At 39.5% G+C, this 22,934-nt stretch overlaps 3 protein-coding genes across 5 annotated transcripts in view; 2 read left to right on the top strand and 1 right to left on the bottom strand.

The window, feature by feature from the left end:
* Positions 1-2,335: 2,335 nt before the first annotated feature.
* On the top strand, positions 2,336-10,406 carry LOC122646603 (ETO1-like protein 1). The gene is made up of 5 exons (XM_043840192.1): positions 2,336-2,615; positions 2,723-4,435; positions 4,537-4,828; positions 6,804-7,113; positions 10,182-10,406. The coding sequence occupies exons 1-5, from the start codon at positions 2,491-2,493 to the stop codon at positions 10,400-10,402; spliced, it is 2,661 nt and encodes an 886-aa protein (XP_043696127.1). The 5' UTR covers positions 2,336-2,490; the 3' UTR covers positions 10,403-10,406.
* A 2,444-nt stretch (positions 10,407-12,850) lies between these two features.
* Positions 12,851-14,024, bottom strand: LOC122646613 (1,2-dihydroxy-3-keto-5-methylthiopentene dioxygenase 1-like). Its single transcript, XM_043840202.1, has 5 exons — positions 13,896-14,024; positions 13,707-13,794; positions 13,493-13,587; positions 13,146-13,385; positions 12,851-13,031 (listed from the first exon to the last, which is right to left on the bottom strand). Exons 1-5 carry the CDS (start codon positions 13,905-13,907, stop codon positions 12,894-12,896), a joined length of 573 nt encoding a protein of 190 aa, XP_043696137.1. The 5' UTR covers positions 13,908-14,024; the 3' UTR covers positions 12,851-12,893.
* A 6,570-nt stretch (positions 14,025-20,594) lies between these two features.
* LOC122646565 (probable protein phosphatase 2C 51) overlaps positions 20,595-22,934 on the top strand; it is a 137,026-nt gene continuing 134,686 nt past the window's right edge. For 2 of the 3 annotated variants that reach the window (XM_043840143.1, XM_043840151.1), the window contains exon 1: positions 20,595-20,865. In XM_043840143.1, coding sequence (XP_043696078.1) covers positions 20,682-20,865 — 184 coding nt within the window. In that variant the 5' untranslated portion in view covers positions 20,595-20,681. The remainder of the gene's footprint in view (positions 20,866-22,934) is intronic. The other variant, XM_043840158.1, reaches the window with a different exon arrangement.

Below are 22,934 nucleotides of genomic sequence, written 5' to 3'. Positions count from 1 at the left end.
AACTCTTCCCCATAATAAAATTAAGGGAGAGGGTTGTCTGAGGAAGCAGGATATTCTACACCCATTCACATTGATTATCTTAATAATTTTTTTTTTCTTAAAAAAATAATTTAATAATCCCATGTGAGGAGGTACATCGTATACCTTAGTCTTACAAAGCCTTTTCCCTAAAATAAAAAAATGTCATGGAGCTACTATGTGACCAAATATTTGGGTAATGCTCATAAATCTTTGTATGTAAGGTTATTAAAATAATTTCTTTTTCTTTTTTAAACAAAAGGTTTTTTTTCACTAGTAATGTGATCATGTGATTGGATTCTTAAGTCATCATGATACTCCCACGTCTATTGACGAAGTCGAAACTATTCCTCCATAATGCAATCTGATGGTATTGATGAGAGTGGAGAAGATATTTTTCTTCACCAGTATATATTTTTACAAAAGGTGTTTCGTGCCTAGAAACGGAGGCTACGCTGCCGAGAGAGAGCCAATGAGGGCCCCCTATCGGTTCAATCAATATGGGACAAAGAAGTCATTTCATGGGGGAGGAGAGAGAGAAAGAGCGAGGGACATAATGTGCTAGCGGAGGCTATGCCCCGAACCAGGAAACATTCTCCCATATCTTAATATGGGATAGTGATTTCTATATCTCGGCCTCTCTTCTCTCCACATGAAATGACTTGATTGTGCAGAGGATAGAGATAGAGAGCGAGAGGTGCCAGTACACCCTCCGCTCCTGGACAGAGAAACCTCCCCTTTTTATATTTATTTCAAATGGAAGGTAATTTTGTAATAGGGAAGAAAAACTCATTGCTTCTTACTATATATTTATTGGGTAAGAGATATTTGTTTGGTCGTATAGCCCCTGCACCAGCCCAACAGCCAATAAGAGCATGCACAAGGTCAACACAAATGAGATTTTTCATTAATTTCAAGAGAGGTTGGGTGGTAATTTCATATGGTCCTATGTTTGGACACAGGAACACACGATCATGCAATGTTCTTTTTCCCATATTTATTTTAGGGAAAAAATTCCTTAAGACTGTTTGTTTTAACGTAAAATTTTATTTGAAAATTTTCACTTCAAAAAATTTGACATGTTGAAAAGTGTTCCAATGTTTGTTTTTTTATGAAAAAAAATATTGAAAAAAAATTCAACATATAACTTTTTAAATTTGTGAAATAAAATTTTACACCGAAACAAACGGAGCCTTAAGCCACAAGGGTATATGCTAACACCTATATATCTAATTCTCTACACTTCACATGAAATGACCCTCTTCCTTCCATTATATAATACCATTTTGTTGCATTTCATTGGTTTACTCTCCTATGGGAGCTTGCTCAAAGAACTTTCTCCCATATTTTTATATATATATATTTCAAACACATGGTAATTTTATAATTTTAAAAAACCTTGGACCAAAGTTTGTTTTTTTTTTTTTTTTCAATTTAAAAAAAAAAAAAAACAAAGATGTGCCTCCTACCGGTCCTTTTCACATCAACCCACTAATTTTTCATCACATGGCAGGTCATGAAGCACCAAGCATAACTAAATAAGTGACAATTAGAAAACTAGTTGCTTCATTTACCAAAAAAAAAAACACAAAGAAAACTAGTTGCTTCCCTAACCTCCCTTATTATATCATCTATTTAAAATTGAAAGAAAGAAAAACATTGTACTTTGGCAAGTTGTCATGTGCATAGTTCGCTCCTTTTGGCCTTTTTCTTCGTCAACAGAAAGAAGGAAAAAAGAAGAAAGCATAAACAGTAAAATTTTCCTCTTTTTTAAGCAAAAGACACAGGTAACCGGAGATTTTCTATGGAGTTCTTCCCTTTGAGATCATATATAGAAAGCCGTTACCTTTGATTTTAAGATTTGACTCTGCAACTCGAAATTCAAGCAACGCAAGAAGTGAGTTATGCTTTCTATTTTTGTTTCCCTTCCTAATTTCTGGGTCTATTTGGATTGCTTCCTTTTATGTATCTAACAAGTTTGTTGGGTGTCTCTGTAATGGTTTCAGTAGTCTTTTATAAATTGAGATTCGATTACTTTTAATGTGTGGATTTGGTAGTGTTTGGTTCGAGTTATTTTGTACTTTAAATCATTCGTCCTTTTTTATTTTGGGTTTTTACTGATTTATTTCCTCATTTATGCTGAAGACGCTGCGAGATTCCTTCGTTATTGCCGATAAAACAGATTTTGGAAGGAAAGCTTCGCTTCCTCAATGCGAAGAGTCCAAACTCCAAACCGAATGACAAGAACTGAAGGAAATAACTCAAGGGTCTGCTTTTGAATTGATTACTTTACTTTCCCCTGTTCTCCCTATTGAAAATTTCCCACTTTAAGTTTTTGAGTTGTGAATACTGAATGAGAGGATCTCCTTAGTTTTCATTTTCTTTTCTGGCAAATTTGTTTGTTCCGAGTGCTGGAGAGAATTTCATTTAAAGACTCTGGAGATCTGGGATTTGTTTAATCTGCTATGCCCCATGAAGAATCTCTTCCTCTCCGAGTCCTGCAAAGAGACACAGCTTCATCCTCTAAATCCACATTCATGGCTTCAGTTTGAAAGAGGGAAGCTGTCCAAATCCTCTTTCCACTCGCCTTCTTCTATGTAAGTTCTTCCTATTCTCTAGTTTACAAAACTGGTTAGTTTATTTTCTGTGCTTGAAATGAGATTCTTCTCCCAACCCACCCCTTCTCTCATTTCTTTTTTGATAGAGAATCTCTCATCAAGGTACCTGAACCACCTATTCTTCCGTTCTTTAAACCCATCAACTATGTTGAAGTTTTGGCTCAAATTCATGAAGAACTTGAATCTTGTCCTCCCTTCGAGAGGTCGAGCCTTTACTTGCTACAATTTCAAGTCTTTAAGGGCCTTGGAGAAGTCAAATTGCTACGTCGGAGCCTCCGTTCTGCATGGCTGAAAGCGAACAGTGTTCATGAAAAACTTGTTTTTGGGGCATGGTTGAAATATGAGAAGAGAAGAGAGGAGCCTATCTCTGACTTGCTTTCATCATGCAGAAGATGCACACAGGAGTTTAGGCTAATAGATATTGCTTCTCAGATTCCTGCTGATAAACATTTGAATTCGCCGGAAGTAGTCCAGGTTACTGAGACACATGTTTCCAGTACTGTCTTCTTTCAAATTGGAGAAGAGAAAATTGCCTGTGATAAGCAGAAGATTGCAGCTCTGTCTGCTCCATTCCATGCTATGCTGAATGGGTGTTTCATGGAGTCGAATCAGGAAGTCATTGATTTGTCAAAAAATGGAATCTCCCCTGTGAGTATGATGATGATCAGTGAGTTCAGCAGAACAGGTAGTTTAGAGGGAATGCAACCATGTGTTCTTTTGGAAATCTTAATATTCTCCAACAAATTTTGTTGTGAAAGGCTTAAAGATGCTTGTGATAGGAAACTTGCATCTTTGGTTTCCTCAAGACAAGATGCGGTTGACCTCATAGAGTATGCTCTTGAAGAGAGTTCTCCTCTCCTTGCCTCCTCATGCTTGCAAGTATTTCTTCATGAGCTGCCTGACTGTTTGAATGATGATCAAGTGGTTAAGATATTCAGCAGCGCTGATCAACAGAAAAGATTGATTATGATTGGGGCTGCCTCATTCTCGCTCTACTGTTTATTGAGTGAGGTTGCTATGAACCAAGACCCCCGGTCTGATATTACTGCATGTTTCTTGGAACGGTTGGTAGAGTCAGTGGTAACTAGTAGGCAGAAACAATTAGCCTTTCATCAGTTGGGATGTGTGAGGCTTCTGAGGAAGGAGTATGACAAAGCTGAGCAGTTCTTTGAGGCAGCTTTCAGTGAGGGCCATATTTATTCTGTTGCAGGTTTGGCCAGGCTTAGCTCTATCAAGGGCTATAAAATTTTATCATATGACAAGCTAAGCTCTGTGATCTCCTCCTATAGCCCCCTTGGATGGATGTATCAGGAGAGATCACTATACTGTGAAGGTGACAAGAGGTGGGAAGACCTCAATAAGGCAACAGTGTTGAACCCCACACTTAACTACCCATACATGTATCGAGCTGCATCTTTTATGAGAAAACAAAATGTTCAGGCTGCCCTGGCAGAGATCAATAGGATTCTTGGGTTTAAACTAGCCTTGGAATGCTTGGAGCTCCGGTTCTGTTTTTATCTTGCACTCGAGAATTATCAGGCAGCCTTATGTGATGTTCAGGCAATTCTTACTCTGTCTCCAGAATACAGGATGTTTGAGGGTCGGGTAGCAGCTTCTCAACTGCGTACTCTTGTGCGTGAGCATGTTGGGAATTGGACTACCGCAGATTGTTGGTTGCAACTGTACGACCGGTGGTCTTCGGTTGATGATATTGGGTCTCTCTCTGTTATCTATCAAATGCTTGAGTCTGATGCCGCAAAGGATGTTCTATACTTCAGACAGTCTCTGCTTCTCCTTAGGTATACTCTAGTATCTAACGGGACCATTCCTTGTGTATGCTAATTGGTAATGTTATGCTTGCGTCAAGGCAGATAGAAACCCAATGATTTTGCTTTATCAGGTTGAGCTGTTCTGATGCGGCCATGCGAAGCCTACAACTGGCGCGCCAGCATGCTTCAAGTGTACATGAACGTCTGGTTTATGAGGGATGGATCTTATATGATGCAGGTCATTATGAGGAAGGGCTTTGGAAAGCTGAAGAGTCGATCAACCTTAAGAGATCTTTTGAGGCCTTATTTTTGAAAGCCTATGCTTTGGCGGACTCTAGCCTTGATCCTTCATGCTCTTCAACCGTTGTTTCACTACTTGAAGATGCATTGAAGTGCCCTTCAGACAGGTTACGCAAGGGACAGGTATACCTTTTCCCTGTCTTCCTGCTTATCTGAAACTTGTGTCCACTGAATTGCTAAGCTTCACTTGCCAATTCTGCTTCCAATGTCACTATCACCGTGTTTTTATTAGGAGTGAATATATTAACTCTATAAGATGATACATACATTGATTCCTTGTAACCTTGACTAATATACCATAAAAAGAATTACTTCTTCGAACAGTAACTTCTAACCTTGGAATTTTTGTGCATGTGTGGCAGTAGTCTATTACAAAGTGCTATCACCAAAAGAAAAAGACAATAGGAGAAAGAGAAGTATCTGAGACCTAAACCAACCATGTGTGTGTGTGAGTGGATTGCTTCTTTTCTTTTTTTGTAATACTAATTTCCATTCTAAGTCATGATACTATGCAAGTAGTCCAACACATATCCAGCATGTTGGCATGTCCGTATGTGTCAACACAAAAAGAAATAGTCAAAAAATGATATGTGCTTGTTACACTGTTTGTGTGGTTACTGTGTATTCATAAAAGTTATGAGTTTATGGATTATTTTTTATGATCAGGAAGTACCATGCTTCCTTTAATGTGGAGAACAACTGATGAAAGTGCAGCCAATCCAAATTAGCTATTTGCTGCATCAAGTTTATATGCAAGGCACTGGCATTTGACCACTATAAACTTGTGCTGTGATCAAACATCAAAGTAATGAAGTTAGTAGATACTTGGGGTTGTTCTATTACTATCATATTTGCCACAATGTAGGTCTAGATATAGTGTGCACATGTGATCAATCGGAACCACTCAATCATGGTGATCCATGTGGAAGATCATTTGTCGGATGGATAAAATGACCTCACACTGGTGAGTAAGAGGTCTCAAACACCCATTTATTGAATAGTTAAGAACAGCTAAGATGCAATATCTTAGTTATGTTCTTTTTGTATGTGAGTTCTCGTGACCATCATATAACTACATTTTATTAATAGCTCAAAGCAAGTACAACTGAATGTGTCGATGTGACCCAAAGTCTGTCACAACTCTGTTCATAACAGAGTGGATAAGAACTCCCAATACACCACCTAGGTCAGTTTGCTATCCTATATTCCCCACAAATATTATAATTAATTATATCATATAGAGCTTTTAGGGAGTTTTGAAGCCACTTGTCCAAAATTCCTCCTGTATATGTTCCTATAGTCTGCACCTCTTCAATTCTACATTCATAGCTGTAGGGCCATCCAATGCTTACCCCTGACAACCCAATTCCCCTCCCCCCTCCCAATGTCTTAGTTCTCTTCTTGTTCATATGAGTTCTAGCGCAGCCATTTTCTATGTCTTTCTGTCCTACTTTTCCAAGCAATCTTAAATCATTTGGGGTTTACAATAAATTTTGAAGCCTCTTCTCTTTGACTCCTCCAGTATACGGTCCTATGGTTGTTACATCTGCATTTCTTCAATATTCAATATTCTACATCTTGACCCAAATATATGTATATATACACACATTCATAGCTGCAGGGTCATCCCATAATTACTCCTATCTAGGCATTTCCACCCCATCTCTTTTCATTCTGACATCTTTTTGCTTCTGCATGTTAGTTTTGATTTTAGAAACTCATGCAGCTAATGAGCCATTGTTGTTGCCATCCTGCCTGATGTGCAAAGCAAGCTGAAGATGACGCTCTCATCCATTAAACAATTTGGGCTCTCATTTCTCAACTTTCATAACTTCCAAAATCAAATAGGTGGCCTACCAAAAGAGTCTGGACATAGAACATAAATTTGGGTTGGTAGAAGTGCTGACGTTGGGCCCTGTACATCCAACGGTTGGCCCACCAATCAAACAGTCTAGTTTGATTTTTTTTGTCAGCCATGTGGTATTTTGTGTTGTTTGTTTTATATCTTCATCCTTTGTGTGTGGGTGAAATTTTTTATGTAGCAAATGCAATCTAAATCCTTCTCTATTGATCCTTTTCTTTACCTATATCTTTGCAGGCACTTAACAATCTTGGCAGTGTGTACGTTGACTGTGGGAAGGTGGACTTGGCTGCTGATTGCTACATTAATGCCCTAAAAATCTGGCATACCCGAGCCCACCAGGGCCTTGCTCGTGTCCATTTCCTCCGAAATGACCGAAATGCTGCATACGAGGAAATGACTAAACTGATTGAGAAAGCTAAGAATAATGCATCAGCCTATGAGAAGAGGTCTGAGTATTGTGACCGTGAACTCAGGAAGGAAGATCTGGAGATGGTCACACTATTAGATCCTCTCCGAATTTATCCATACAGATACCGAGCTGCAGGTCATATTCTTTTCCTTCCACCTAGTGTATAGGTAGCTTTGACATTTCCATGGTCACTGATATGTCTCGCATGGAAAATAAAATTTGTGGGCCTACCTTTTCAATTCAAAGGTTGCACCTATGTAGACCATAAGAATTAATAGTTGCATGCAAGGAGTATGTTGTAGGAATTGGGCCCATTGGTCATTATTCAGGTCCGACTTAAGTAGATTTTTAAATGAGAAATCAACCATCTTTTTTTAGACCCTCTCTGGAATGTTGTCATATTATTTTACCTCATTACTGTGAAAACAGTTTGTTGGATCGACAAGTGCTGCATCATGTGTATTTGTAATGTGTAGATGATGATGATGATGATGCCAATGGAATGTTTGTTATGTAGACTAATCCCGATCCAAGGAAATTCTAGTGAGAGTGAAACAGGAAAATAGAGAAAGAACCAGGAACAGAAAATTTTCATTACTTAGAGTGAAACAGTTCAAATAACACTCCAGTTTCAGTCAAAGGTTCTGTCTTGTTTACAGATCTGAGCTACAAAAAGGAACATATTGAGATCTAGAACAATTCTTTTGCAAGTAGAAAAACTTGAAACAATGACAGAGCTGAAGTTTCGATTAGGGTATTCAGAGATTCGAATCAGAAACTCAGAGAATTAAATCAAGGAATTATAACAACTGTCTAGCGTAGTTGGTGAAGCTGTGGTGCGCTAAGCCCACCCTCACCAGTAGGTCTCAAGTTCGAACCTTCTGGTTGTTCTCCACCCTCCCCCTGCACCCTCTTCTGTAGAGTAGGTACCTATAAAAAAATCAGTGAATTATTAAACAAACTGAAATAATAAGTGATTAGCAACAAGTCTTAAAGGTAATAACAGATTCTGAAAGTTGAGAACGAGAATAGCACAACTGCAAGAACATAGAAAAAGATAGAAAATAGGTTAGGAATCCACCTAAACCTCAGGCCATGAATCCACCAAAGCCTGCGAAGAGAATTTACTCTCCCATTAAGGAATCCACCTAGTCTTCACTTGGAATCCACCTTAGTCATAACTTGGAATTTACACAAAGAATTCACTAGGTGAACACCACTGAATCTACAGAAGTAGGTCTGAAATCCACAAAACCAAGTTAGAAAATCTGAATATCTTTATTCTTCAAATCGTTGGGATGGCCTTAGGCCTTACATGTATTTATATAGCTTTTCTTAAAGCCTGTGATTGGTTTAGGAAGGAGCTTACATTATATTTACATCATCCAACCAGTAGGAAAACTCCAGTCTTACCTAATACATTAACAATAAGAAAAAAAGAGCCAACTCAAATTGGAATAAAATATTCCAAATCTAAGATCAGCTTTACAATAAAAAAAATAAAGAAAATAGAATTTTAGAAGACCCCACAACTAATCGTGTATTCCGATTTGCTACCCATATTTTAGCCCATTTAACGAGTCATACTATGAAATTATGGGAGAGGGTTATCGAAACACATCTGAGAAAAGAGACCACTATTTTGGATAACCAATTTGGTTTTATGCCAGGAAGATCCACAATAGAAGCTATCCACCTACTTAGGAGTCTCATGGAAAGATCTAGAGAAAGCAAGAAGGATCTCCATATGATCTTTATTGAGCTAGAAAAAGCATATGATAGAGTCCCTAGAGATTTAATCTAGCATGTGCTAAAGAAGAGAAGTGTTTCAAGTAAATATGGGGACATTATTAAAGATACGTTTGATGGTGTGGTGACTAGTGTTAAGATCCGTGGGGGGTCAAGGTAGTGATTTCCCAATTACAATTGGGTTACATCAAGGATCAGCTTTGAGCCCTTATTTGTTTGGGCTTATCATGGATGAGTTAAGTAGGGACATCCAAAATGAGGTTCCTTGGTGCATGCTCTTTGATGATGACATTGTTTTGGTGGATGAGACAAAAAACAGGAATTAACAGCTTAATGCCAAGTTGGAGTTATGGAGATCTACCTTGGAATCAAAAGGTTTTAAGATAAGTAGGAACGGAGACAGAGTATATGGTGTGTAACTTTAATAACTCCAGGACGGATAATGGAGGGGTGAAATTGATGAGAGGGAGATCCCGCAAAGTGATTATTTTAGGTATTTGGGATCAATCATCAATAAGGAAGGTGATATAGAAGATGATGTTTCACAAAGAATGAAAGTAGGATGGATGAAGTGGAGAGGTGCATCTAGAGTGTTGTGTGATTGGCAGATTCTTATAAAGCTAAAAAGAAAATTTTATAGGACAGTCATACAACCGGCTATAATGTATGGTGCAGAATGTTGGGCAATTAAGAAGCGTCATATAGATAAGCTAAGTCTAACGGAGATGAGGATGTTGAGATGGATGTATGACAAAACTAGGAAGGATAAAATGAGGAATGATCATATTAGAACTGATTTCGGAGTGCCCTGATTCAAGATAAACTTCGAGAATGTCGTTTGAGGTGGCATGACCATGTTCAACGGAGGCCTCTGGATGCTACAGTTCGGAGGAGTGACTTGATTCAGATTGAATGTACTAAAAGAGCTAGGGGCAGGCCTAAAATGACCCTAGGAGAAGTGGTAGGGAAAGACATGCATGGCTAAGGCCTTGTTTCAAGTATGTCCTCAAATAGAGCCAATTAGAGGGCAAAGATCCATATAGCCGACCCCATTTAGTTGGAATAATGCTGAGTTGCTGTTGTTTATTGTTCGTTCTGTTCTTTCTCTTACTACTTTTTATTAATGTTTTGTCTTTGCAAGGATCCATGTAGCTGACCCCATTTAGTTTGGATAAGGCTGAGGAGTTGTATTTTAGTAACACAATTGAGGCTTATTTTAGTAACCAAAGGCCCAAAACTTAAGTAACGCACTTGAGGCTTATTTCCACTAAAATAAACTCACTTTTGTGATTTATCTGCATCAGTTTGCCAATGCAGTGGCCATGTTCTCTGTCCATCACATTTGGATGGGTCCTTTAGAACCTTTTTCCTTTATTTACCTAATTTATTTTGTTGGCTAGAAAATTCCCATTCCAATTGACAGTGAAGTTGATATTGGGTTTTTGTTGAAGCAGTTTTGATGGACAGCCACAAGGAAAAGGAGGCCATTGCAGAGCTGTCAAGGGCAATTGCATTCAAAGCAGACCTTCATCTTCTACACCTGCGGGCGGCATTCCATGAGCACATTGGAGATGTTTTAGGTGCTCTGCAGGACTGCCGGGCTGCGCTGTCTGTTGACCCCAACCATCAAGAGATGCTGGAGCTTCACAGCCGTGTAAACAGCCAGGAGCCCTGAAAAGGTGAAGAAGGAAAAGTGTATACTATTTTAGGTGTAGTTAGCATGTCATCTCCATGTTATCTACAATCTTCTCTCCCACGTGTAATCGATGTTTTGAAGGTTTTCATGTAATGGATTTTTTTTGGCAGAAAAAATAATACCAAGCAATGAAGTTATACCCTGTAGTTTAGTTGTGAATTTCCATATCTCTGACCCAAGTAACCTCTAATGCCCATAATGGCTGGAATATGCTCATGTCTTCTTCGAGACAAAATCCTTCATCTGCTCCCGCAATTGCAGTGTAGAAACTAATTGATAACATTATAGATTAGAATATTCTGAAAAGCGGAACAGAACAATACGAACTGAACAACCCTGATGATATTTATTAAACAAAACAGACACAGACCAGTAAGAAATCATCCTAGAAATCTGCCAACATTTCTTCGACAAAGAAGCAAGTAGGGGTGTCAAAACCTTGCCCGAACTGGTGAAACCGACCTGAATCGAACCATTCTTTATTGGATCGGTTTTGTGCTAGGGTTGCATACTTGAAACCAAATCAAACCAAACCAAAATCAATTTAAATTGAAACTAAAGCTGGGTGGAAAACCAGACCAAAACCAAACCAATATAACCCGATACCAACTAAGGAGATTGCATGCCAGTTCGAGATATGAAGGAATTATTTTCCTTCATTTGATTCCAAACTGACCCCACACTGAATGGGGTTGTCTTCCATAGATTCCAAAATCTCCTCCAAAAAAGTGACAGAAGAACTATCAGCCTCCGGATTCAATGTACAATGAGGGGGTCTTAGAAACAGACTTATTATTATTTGTCTTCATCATCTTGGTAGAGGTACTAGACCTCTTGATCATCTTGATTTGGGTTGAGATGAGAGGGGTTGTGATGGGTGTGGATGTTTTGTTGGGTTTAGGTTGTGTTAGATTGGGATAAATTGGCTTGGGAAATGAGGGATTGGGTAGCCCTCCACAAGCAGCCTATGAGTTAGAAGTTGACTGTCCAAAACTCTCAGATTTATGGTTTCGAAAAAGAAAAAAAAAAATCCTCTAGATTTGTGGTGGTCCGGTAGCAATGTAATATTTTCAACATGTATGGGTTGAGTGACTGTCTCACATATTTTGTGAGATTAGCAAAACACTTATTCATACAGGGGCAAATTCTGTTTGAGAAAATTACGTGATTAACCACTTTTAGGTTTTCCTTTACAAAATTACTTACCCTATGTTCTAGTTAACAAACATTTTTATCCGACTCTACCTGCCTTCTCGCCCAGGCGCACTCCTCCATTTACTATAACCCTACCCCATCCCTCACATTAATATTTTTTTTTCGTTTTTTTATTAGGTCTTATTTTTTGTGGCACAAAAAGCCCCATCAGTGGGGCCATTTATTAGGCCTCAGAAGGCACAAGCCTTGTCATCTCCTTTTTTTTTTTTTTGATAAACAGAATTACTATTGAATAACACGGATTACACTCCTGGGATCTGAGATTGAATCCACAGAAACACAGGGATCGGAATTGGGCCACACTATCCTATCCGTAAGAGATAGAGCCCTCCTGACAAGGGAATTAGCCACAACATTGGCTTTCCTTGGAATATATTGAAATGAAACATGGTCAAAATATGTAACTAGATGTTTAATATCACTGACAATCGACCTAATTGAGAGAGCCAGAATCTTCGTAAAATCACGGAGATAAGAGATAACCTCTTGGTTGTCATTTTCCACCACTAGCATATAGGTTCCTTCTTAAAGAGCCTCAAGTAATCCATCCCTAATAGCCATTGCCTCTCCAACCAAAATATTGTTGAACATAGAAGGGGTTGATACAACCACCCAAGACTCAGCAAGATGATTTCGAATTAGAAAACCCAAACCATTTCGATTTTTGTTTGGGTTCCAAGAGGCATCAAAGTTGAAGAGCGAAGCTTTAAATCCATCATAATGAAAGAGACTTCAATGGGGGGAGGTAAGAGGTCTAACAGACACTTTAGAAGAACTTGACAATCGAAATGAAGAAGAACTCAAAGAAACCCATCATTAACTGCCACTTTCAACCCAAGATAGATTGCTCTAGCTTCCCCAATAATAGCTAAGCTGGAGAAGTCGTGCTTTATACAGGCGCCCAAGATCAGTAATAATAACTGCCTCCATACCCATGGGCCAATTATAGTAAATTTTAGTAAAATAAAACTCAACTCAATTAAATCTTAAACCAACTATATATATGTGGAGCTAATCCCTTAATTAATTACAAGTGGAGTCTTAATAGATACAACCATGGATGATGGACGGATAAGACATGGCATGACAGGTAAGGCAAGGTGCTTAGAAGTTTGTATAATCCATAACTTAAAGACTTGGGGTGCTGGCTTGGCTAACGAACAGAAGACAAACAAGCATCACCATATCATATGGAGATGGACACGAACACATACAAAGCAACGCAAGGCTACATGTCTCTTAGAAGTGAAGAGGCTTAGTGAGCCTCAAGAGGTACTGGCATGCCTACCCTCTCCTCCATCAAATTTTTTATGTAGCTTTTCCTCGCCGGATGCTCCTCTTGTGGACGGTTAAACGGAGTCCACACTGGCTCTCCCATGAACAACCGCATCAACTGTCCTCCACCACCACGCAATCATCGCCGTCGTCGTTATCAACAGTGAAAGCCCCATTAGCGAAAAGTAGAATTAGAAATCTCCTCAGTAATCCAAATAACAAATTTACATACCTTGACGTAGTTATCAGTGTCGAGGGTGAAACGATGGTAAATTCCGGCGGGCAAAACGATCATGTCGCCCTCTTTGATCCAGATGCGAATCCAACGGTCATCCTTGTCCCTCACATCGAAGTACCCACTGCCTTCCAAGCAGTAACGAATCTCTTCGTTCTCGTGGATGTGCTCCGTGTAGAAGTTCTTCAGTTTCTCCTCGTAATTCTCCATTCTCTCTGGGCACAAATCCAGAAAATCCTGCAATTTTATATAAATTATAAGAGTCCTTGCACACCCAATCAAACAGACGAAAACCAATCGGAGAGGAAAAGAGAAGAGCTCGATCGATGTTCTGGAATACGAACAATGTAGTTATAGCCCCTGCTTTCTCTAATATTGCGCAGCTCCTCATCGTTCTCGTAGTTCTTTGGATTCAGACGCCAGTATAAGACTCCCAACTCTGCCGAGATCCCCAATTCGATACTCAAAATGAATTTTAACGCCATACATTTATTAGACACAATAAAAAACGATTAGAATACGATTTAAGGAAAAAGAAGGAAAAGGGTCACCTCTTACCTTCTAGCTTGCTCATGGACACAAACTCTGGTGGGTTGCGATGAAGAGGGAATCTTTGATTCTCGCCGCTCTCCTCCATGTACCAAGCCTGATAATTTTATCAAACATTACAAACAGAAACCAAATCGATTATCTGATCTTAATTAAAATGAGATGGAACGGAAACATCGACAGAGGTAGTAAACTCACCTCAATCGCCATTTTTGCTTCTAAATTCTTGGGAAGTTTCTCTCAAGAATCAAGCCTTTAAACACTTTCAATTTTCAGCCTCACAGTCTCACTGTTATGGGCCGGCGCAAGTCCGTCCCCAAAATATAGGATCAGATCTTTGGAATCTGGAAGTTTCCGTTGCGCTAACTGGTATTTTGAGCTTCCACGTGTACGGTTGGATTTCTCTCACAGTAGTGCTTGCTGCAGGTACACATCTCAAATATCAAATTTTCTGTTTCTATGAAACTGATATTCTGGTTTTCACTTACCGGACCTAGATTGATACTCGCCTCGGACATCCCTGATTCTCTGCATGAGATGCTGAGAGAACCACGTGTACATTTATTTACAAAGATTTTCTTTTTAAGAGTTTTTCGAAAAACTCATGGAAGAAAAACAACATTGTTGATTGTTCCTTTATCCATGGATAGGCTAAAGTGTCGTTCACTTTATTGATAGGCTCTCCTTATCACGAGTCAGCTAAGCGGTTAATTTCCTATGAAACAAACATGAAAGTATAATATTCAAGATAGGATCGCAAATGTAGAATGTCATCTAGGATTGATCTATTCAGAGATAGCCTCTAGCATAACAGATTGTATCACGGTTGCTTTGCCAACGATAGGAGAATGAAAGGGTGATGGATCAAAGATTGCAAAGACTGGCTGATCATGATGATTGTGATAAATGTAATCAAACCCACCCTTATCCATATTGGGGACGAACTTGACATCACACTTTAGCTTAGAAACACCCTTGTTTTTTTGGTGTTTTTGCTGGGCTGGACCCTCCAGCTCCCGCCACGGCTGGAGGATAGCCAAATTGAAATAAGGGAAAATTACAAGATTAGCTAACATTGAGTTTTGGTTTACAAAATTAATCAGCTAATGTTTATGTTAACAGAATTATTCACATTGAGTTTGAGTATTACAAAAATAGCCAAAATAGTGGTTGTTCTCTGATCATGTGTTTTTTTTTTTTTTTTTTTACATTTTGCCCCCAACTTCATCCTCGTTCTCTCTCTTTTCCAATCCCAGCAAAGCTTATCCCGTCTCCATCGACAACGATTGGCTCTAGTTCAGGTGGGGGTGCATCATCGGATTTCCACTTGAAACCCTCGGGTATACGCTTTTCAGGGAAGAAACAAAGTCCCTCGGAGTCAATCATCTGATCTTTCACCTCTTTCACATTCTTCATAGCATGTTCTAGTTTCTCAACCTTTTGCTTCAGGAGTCAGATTTTCAACCGAGTCAGCAGTAAGTTGCAGTCCAGAGGTGATGACCTCATCTTCTAAGGCCGGATTGGGGTTTTACAAAGACCCTCCCTGAAGTCGTGTGCGACTTTGGTCCGAGTTGGCTTGTGGCAGAGCTGGAGTCGGGACATTTGTTGCCAACTTGGTTACTAGGCCCACTAAAAGTTGCATCTGGGCCTTCAATTCCTCAATATCCGTACAGACAGCTTCGTCACCCATTTCTGGTTTAAAGGGGCTTGAAACGCGAACTAGTCTTCTTCCGATCCTAATTTAACTAGTTGTAGAACTGGTATCCTGTCGTCCCGAAGTAATGGTTCCTAATGAAATAGAGTCACGATTAGACCAAAAGGGAAGATTGGAAAGAAACTAGGCCTATGGTGAACCTCGTACCCCTAGTATGTCACCCCAGGGAAAGTATAATATGCAATATGATGCGCAAACAAGTTCACAACAAGCACGTCAATCCCAAACAAGGATTAGTAAGTTTAGGCACTAAGTTGATCAAGTTCTATGTTGGCCCACACATCAAGGGCCGCAAATTGGCGAAACGGGTCCAAGACGAGATCAGGGTTGATCAGGTCGGTTAAGGAAAAGGTCAACAAAGTGCTGATTCAGTTCTCAAAGAATATTACAGTTAGTGTTTCGTGACCTAAGCGTTGGGCTTTAGATCCCTACATGATGCTTGCTAGTTAGAGGATAATAGGACTAAAAAATGGTTCCCTTAGCAAAGTGCTCCTATATATCTCTCACCACTCCTAGGAGTAAGATGATCAAGCGGTACGACGGTGGAAGCTTGTTTAATATACCAGATGGTACAGTGCTAAGAGTTGTAGTTTCACCAAGGGTAAACCGTGTGTCTACATACCAGGCCCAGGGTTATGCTATGAGGTATAAATAATGAGGTTAAACCATGCGTTTTTGGATGACCAACAGTGTATGATAGTGTATGCAAAAATGATGCAAGTTAGTGCATAGAAGTTAACATCCAAAAGCATACAATAAAAGAAAATGCATGTTAAAATAGTACAGCATATATGCCAAACACATCAAAAGTCTGACCTTTTTTACACAAGTAAAAGTATGTTCCTAGTTAAGTTGCCACTATGAGGACAAATGGCATGGCGGGTGATCACCATGTGTCCTCCACCTCATCCCTCTTTGGGGGGAAGAGAGAGAGAGAGAGAGGTGAATCGTATGTAGGGAGACGCCACCTAGAGGAGGGTCTAGGACCCAAGATGTAAATGTAATGACTCTCATGCGATGCCCGTTAGGGACAATTAGTCCATTGATCTGGGTACGAGTCAAGTAACGGTCCGGGTTATGTATTAGGCACCCTAGCCCGCCGGGACTTGCCAGTCTTTCTATTGCTAGGCATAGGCAACGGTATAACATGCTTTGGGAGAATGTAAAATGTGAGAAAAACTGTAAGAAAAAAAAATACAGGGGAGGTGCAGAAACACATACCCGGAGGTTTGGCTGCAAAACAAGAGTTCATATACAGGAAATAAAATAAAGGACTCAAAGTCCTATGAGACCTGAGCATGATTGACTCTAATCTAAGCATGATAAGAGGATGAACATGTAGAGTCGTAGATGACAATTTAATACATGTGCATGGTGAAGTGCATGGGTTAAAGGTAGGGCGTGAAAACATATGCACGATAGGTGAAAAGATCAACATAAATATTTGCATGGAGGAGTCTTAAACTACGAGGTATGGGGGTCATGTAGATATGCATACATGCATGTGAGATACAACATAAAAGTGATACAAAAACACAAGAGTACGGATGATCACAATCTAGGGGGATGGGATCACCCTCCTCCAGAGATGCAAAACGAAATGTAAAGGGAAAACCACATAAATTAAAGAAAACTTAAGAACAAAAAAAACCTAACTAGTGGGAGAAAATCAAAACGGAGGTGTGGAGGTTTTCCTTTTGTAACTCAGGAGGTTTGTACGTTGAACAAGTATCGTTGCTTGTAGGAAACTTCTCTTATCTCTTTGTAGGCAGCACTTCGTTGTCACGCCGGGATCACTGGATTGGTGTCTCCAAGCCTCGATCTTGAAGTCTCAAGTAGGATTGTAGTACTCAAGAAGTGAGAGAAACAATAGACTGTGGCCAAGTAAGGGACCCAAGACTAAGGACTTCAAAGCTTCTTGATAAGGGGGCACTGTCTCTGAACTGGGGACTAAGTAAAGCTCATAGGAAGTGCATGTAAGGTTCATGTAACCCTCCCTCCACGTGAGAGGGGGTGTATTTATAGATGTAGAGGGGTGTGTGCACTCCCAAATTCGTGTAGATATGGCTAGTTTGATCTGGATCATCCAAGGGAGGTGTCTTTGCATCGACGGTGGGTGTACAGTTAAGGTAAGGACCAATGGATGGGTAGCAAGTGTTTTATTGCCTTAGGGGAGGTTTCTTGGGGCCTAAGGAAGCCAAGATTGAGATCCAAGATGCCAAAAATAGGCTTGGTCACGAAAGGAATCGCAATTGGAGTAAAAAATGGCAAGTTTGGGTTTCTCGGATTTGCAAAGATTCGACATTGAAATTACCTGAGTCGACATCAAAGTGAGGTATGGTCGACATCAAGTGGCTATCGATGAACATCAGTCGACATCGAGGTTTGGTGTTTGACTGTCGAATGTCATTGTCTGAATGTCGAAGTAGGTTAGACAGCAGAAATGTACTGCTAGACAGTGTAAAGGCATAGCTCGATGTCGATGGCAGGTGGGTTTAATGTCGACTCGGAGCCTTTGAGTGTCGATTTGGGTTCCAGTGTCTACAGTGGTGGTTTGGGCTATTTGGGCTAGGTCTTAGCCTGGGCCAAGCTGGTTCCAAGGGGTCTGGGTCAGGGCTAGCTTTTCCAGGGGTTCTTGGAGGGCTTGGTTTGGGCTTCGACAATGGGGGATAGACAATTGGTAAACGGATTCGGAGACTGCACATTGACTCTACATCCACAGATACACTAGCTCTAAGCCTTGGAGGGTACTCATCATCGTTAGGCGAAACCTTCGGGGAGAAAGACAAAATGAGGTGTCTACACTACCTCCATCCTTAATCTCATTAACCAGATCAGTGATAATGTCATTTATCTAGTAATAGGCAGTTTACCACCAAACTGGCTGCCACTTACCTTTTTAGGCATAAAAGTAATCTAACCAACCTCATTGGATTGCATAATACTCCATCAAACAAAATTGCCTGAAAACAGGTCTTTAGTGTGATCTCAATCACTTCCTATTTCATTTGGAAGCACATAAATTAATTACTCTCTCGGATTTTGCTCCTAATCCAAAGTAGATTTTAGACTAGGGGTGTCAACCGGTCGGGCTCGATCGGGTTCGGTCGGGCCTAGCCGGGCCTCACCAATTGTGCAGGCTGCAGTGTGTCCAACCATTTAAGTATTCGGTCCGGACCATGTCGGGCTCGATCGGGGTTTGGTCGGTATTGGTCTTTAATCGGGTACTAAAATCGGGCTTTAATCGGGTCTTAACCGGGTTGTGGGCCTGTTTAACTCTTCATCGGGCCTTACCCGGGTCTTAATCGGGCCTTTACAGAATTAAATTCCTACTTGAAAAAATAAAGAGAAAAGAAATGGGTTTCCACCAAAACACATTCAAAACCCAAATCCAAACCCAATTTTTCAAACCATAATCTTTTCCCGAACTTATGTTTATTAGTTTTTATTTACTGATTTGTTTCTTTTTGTAATTATAATTAACTCAAATTTATGAAGTGCTTATGCTTATCAGCTCAATCATCATTGACGGTACTGGGTTCGTCCTGCTATTTGTTTTCTCTTTGGAGCAAGAACACCCCCAGCCCTTTTTGTATATGTCTGGTTCTAATTCTATGAAATGAGAAGCTTAATGGAGAAGAATATAAACATTTTTCTGAGTTAAGGAAACCCATCAATTGAATTGCCCATTAATTTGGGCTTAATGGGCTAATCATTTTAAGGAGTTGAATAGGAAAAGAGAGAGGGTTATCAGGTGGGCTAAATGGATTTAATGGAGGGTGGTTTGCTTAAAGGGTCGGGCTAGGTAGGGCTAGGTCGGGCAGGCTAAGTCGGGCTTGAAAACGGTCGGTCCGATCCGGTGCCCGACGGGCTAGGACCCCACACCGGGACCGCCCTATTATTAAACGTGGCGGGCTTAAGCCAGCCGGGCGGGCTTGTCGGGCTTACCGGGCCGGGCCTGGAATTGACACCCCTATTTTAGTCAATGTCAATCGATGGATTACTGATTTGAACCAATCCCCATTCAAGGATGAGGAATTGGGTTTCATAACCAGCCATAGTGAAAATTTTCTATCTCTTGCTTTGATTTTGATATTTCTCATTTAACATACTCTATCTTAATTTGTGCAGGACAATCTCACACTTTTGTAAACAGATTTGGATGGGCTCGTGGTATTTTATTTCAAAGCCTTCTTTTGTTTTGGTTAATGTGGACAACATTTTGGCAAACAATTCTATTATGACTAAAGCACAGGATCTTCTTGAAGGTTTAAGGGTTGCACATAGTTCAGGATGAATTAATATTCAAATTTGGAATGTTTCTCAGGAATGATTATGGCACCTCTTAAAACTCCATGGCCCTGGAAGTCTACTCGTATTTTTTCTCAATGTGCTCACTATACTCATATCTGTTATTTTTTGCAATGACGGGGATAATCGGGTGTGTTCCTTGTTTTATTTGCTAGCTCAAAAGGCATAATGTAGCAACAAGGCAATTATTTCAGTTTCTAGCTCTATAGACGATGGTTAATATTCATTTTTTCTTTTCATAAAAAAATAAAAAATAAAAAAAAAACTAATGTATTCTGATATTTTTGATTTGCTTGTTTCTTTCATCCCAAGTGATTGTACTATCACAATCGAAGAACCGGAATTGAATTTATAAATTCCAATGGCTTATACCAAAGTTTATTTCAGTGAAGTCGCAACTCGCAGATGCGGTTTTAGCTACATTCGTTTTGGATTAACCGGTAAACTCAGGATGCTGGCAGACCCGGTTTAAATTTTGGCGCATGAGCGAACCGCCCAGAAAGCTCCTTTCCTCCTGGATAGATCATGAAACTCTTATAATTCGGAAGTGTCTTTGCTGTCTCTGCTAGACCACGGAGAGGCCGATGAATAAATAGAGCTTTCGGTGTCTTTATGGTTAAGAATCATAAGAAAGAGAAAATATAACTGAAGTAGGAAACCCATACAAAAGATCTAATAGGAAACATATACAAGTGTTCTATTCAAAACACAACTCAATCTTTGAGAGTTATGTTTTGAATAGGACACTTGTATTGTATATATAGCTCAATACCTCCCGCGCATTCATCAATCAAATTCATCACAGTCCCAAAGGAACGCTCGAATTCCTATTTCTCTAACCTAACTCATTCTTTTTCCCATTCCGTTTTCAAACGACGATCCATAGATTCAAACTTCTTGTACTACTGTTGTTCCTCTGTTGGATTCCATGTTTTTATGGGGAATCGTCAAGTTGTCTTATGGCTTACAAGGAAGGTGGTGCTCCGGCAGTTATCCAATCTCCAATGTGTCCTCGTTGGACTCTATCAAGTGACGCATTTCATAGACGGACGATAAATTGTGAGTCTGCAATGCTTCAGGGGAGGAGGAGGAGTCAGGAGGATCGTACTTTCTGCGCTCTCGACCTGCAGATCCCGTTTCCCGGCAAGTCCCTTTCTCTTGTCCAGTTCTGTGAGGACTAAGTATAATTTAGGGTTTTTTTCTCTTTTCCATGCTGAATTTAGTGTAACAAGGGTTTAAGGCGCATGTTTGAATAGTCGAATACTATGGGAACGGTATTGTGGTGTTTCTGGGCAGTTTGAGTCGATTTGCTGAACTCGTTTAGGTTCCAATTGTTTAAACCAAGGTTCTAAAACTCGGGTTTCGACCAGCCAGAAAACGAGTTCCTCTCGGTTTCAACAATATCTCAGTCAAACCTGGGACTTTCTCCAGGCTAACTCGAACCTTGATTTCGAGGCCAGAAGTTGTTTTTTTGCCCTGATTCTTATGGTGTTGCCTATTTTTGACATTTTAAACTCAATCTATGCATTAGCTTCACATAGATAACACTAAAAATATTACTGTGATTTTGTTCCAAGTTTGATATTGTATATTGTTCTTGGACATGGTATTGAATAAGGTTTAATCGGAACATAACTCCTTCAATATAAATGAGATTTAAGCAATCTTGGATTTGTTCGAAAGCTTTGTTTTGATGGCTTTCCAACAAGTCTAAGATTGCTTAAATTTGATTTATATTAAAGGAGTCATGTACTGGTCAAACTTAATTTGGTGTGCGCGAATGTTGTCAAAATCGCTCTGAATGAAAATATTTTTTTGGACATCAAAACAAATGAATATTTTACCGCACTTTTGGTTTTTAGCAATGGTTTACCATATTAAGATTTATGGAATTTTTAGATTTGAGAAAAACCTTAGCATTAGAAAGTTGAAAATTGCACCTACCGTCGAAAATCCAGTTTTTGTTCTTGAACTGGGGGGGTTTTTTTTTCTTTTGGAATTTGATTTTCTAACTATATTTATTGGATTCAAAAAGGGGGTATTTGTTTATTTATGAATAATATCTTAAATAAATGAAATACAAATACAAAAACATCGAACTGGTTTTTGGCCTGCTAACTGGCATACTTAAGTATCTGTATTGGTTTCGAGCCAGGTTTCCCCAAGTTTTGATGGGCACAAGTGTTGAAACTTGCGAAATTACCAACATCTTAGTTGAAACCAGTCGAAACCATCAAATTTCGGTCGAAACCCTAGATTTTTTAGAATCACCATTTAACTCGTCTGGGAAACCTGCAAAACCGAGTTAACTCGGTGGTTTCGACAGGTTTCGGTCGAGTTCTTCTTCCATGGTTTAAACTTTAACGTTTTACTATACTCAACAACTTGTGCAAATTAAAAATATTGAACTTGGACATGAGGTCAAGATTCTGCTGGGCCTGCTACTTCAGCATTAGAAATCATTTTAAAAGAGTTTGCAAGTATTAATGCTTAAATAAAGTATTCGAGAAATATGTGCATAAATTATTTTTGAAAATCATGTTATACCTTTGACTTAAAAAAAACTTAAGAATACGACAATGGGCAATTAAAAGATGGTGTCAAGTTCTAAGTACACCTATAAGGATGTCATTCAAACACTCCCTTTTTAATAGATAAAAATGAGAAGGGGGGGGGGGACCTTGTGTTTCTCTCTCTCCCCTCCCCCATTATAGTTTGATAAGCGACCCAATCAATATACCAACATAGAGCATGGATGAAACCACACATGAACCGCCTATATATTTCACTGGTAGATAGATAAGTCTTTGGCTTAGCCAATTGTCAAATCTAAGGACCTGCTTCTCCCAAATACCCTCATATGTAGTGACATGCATCTTTTTATTTTTTTAACCATCTCTATATGCAATGCTCCCTCTCATAGTCCCTTGGATTTTCAAAGGTTTGTTTTGTGACTTGGTGATATATATTTAGACCGAAACTAGAATACTAAAATAAGTATGCAGGGGACTTTGGGATCTACCTGGCCACAAAATTTGGGATTCATTTGGATCATTAAGAGCTGTTGGTCCTTTCTTAGAGTGCGGTATTCTTTTCCTTTTCGTCTCTTGCTAATGCATAACAAGTCTAGCATTTCTGTTTTTCTTTTTGATGGTTGTGGATGGCAATATGGCATGTCAATTGTAATTATTATTTTTTATTAAATGAATTTC

The sequence above is a fragment of the Telopea speciosissima genome, chromosome 1, assembly GCF_018873765.1.
Source record: "Telopea speciosissima isolate NSW1024214 ecotype Mountain lineage chromosome 1, Tspe_v1, whole genome shotgun sequence".
Lineage (NCBI taxonomy): Eukaryota > Viridiplantae > Streptophyta > Magnoliopsida > Proteales > Proteaceae > Telopea > Telopea speciosissima.
This window is presented reverse-complemented; position numbering and strand designations above follow the sequence as displayed.

What these genes read in the sequence shown, in the direction of transcription:
- LOC122646603 (XM_043840192.1), top strand. Translation starts at nt 2,491, where the DNA reads ATGAAGAATCTCTTCCTCTCCGAGTCCTGCAAAGAGACACAGCTTCAT. An exon ending in ACAGGTTACGCAAGGGACAG is followed by an intron (nt 4,829 to 6,803) that starts GTATACCTTTTC and finishes ATATCTTTGCAG; the next exon opens with GCACTTAACAATCTTGGCAG. An exon ending in ATACAGATACCGAGCTGCAG is followed by an intron (nt 7,114 to 10,181) that starts GTCATATTCTTT and finishes TTGTTGAAGCAG; the next exon opens with TTTTGATGGACAGCCACAAG.
- LOC122646613 (XM_043840202.1), bottom strand. An exon ending in GTCCATGAGCAAGCTAGAAG is followed by an intron (nt 13,588 to 13,706) that starts GTAAGAGGTGAC and finishes GGATCTCGGCAG; the next exon opens with AGTTGGGAGTCTTATACTGG. An exon ending in ACACTGATAACTACGTCAAG is followed by an intron (nt 13,032 to 13,145) that starts GTATGTAAATTT and finishes GGTGGAGGACAG; the next exon opens with TTGATGCGGTTGTTCATGGG.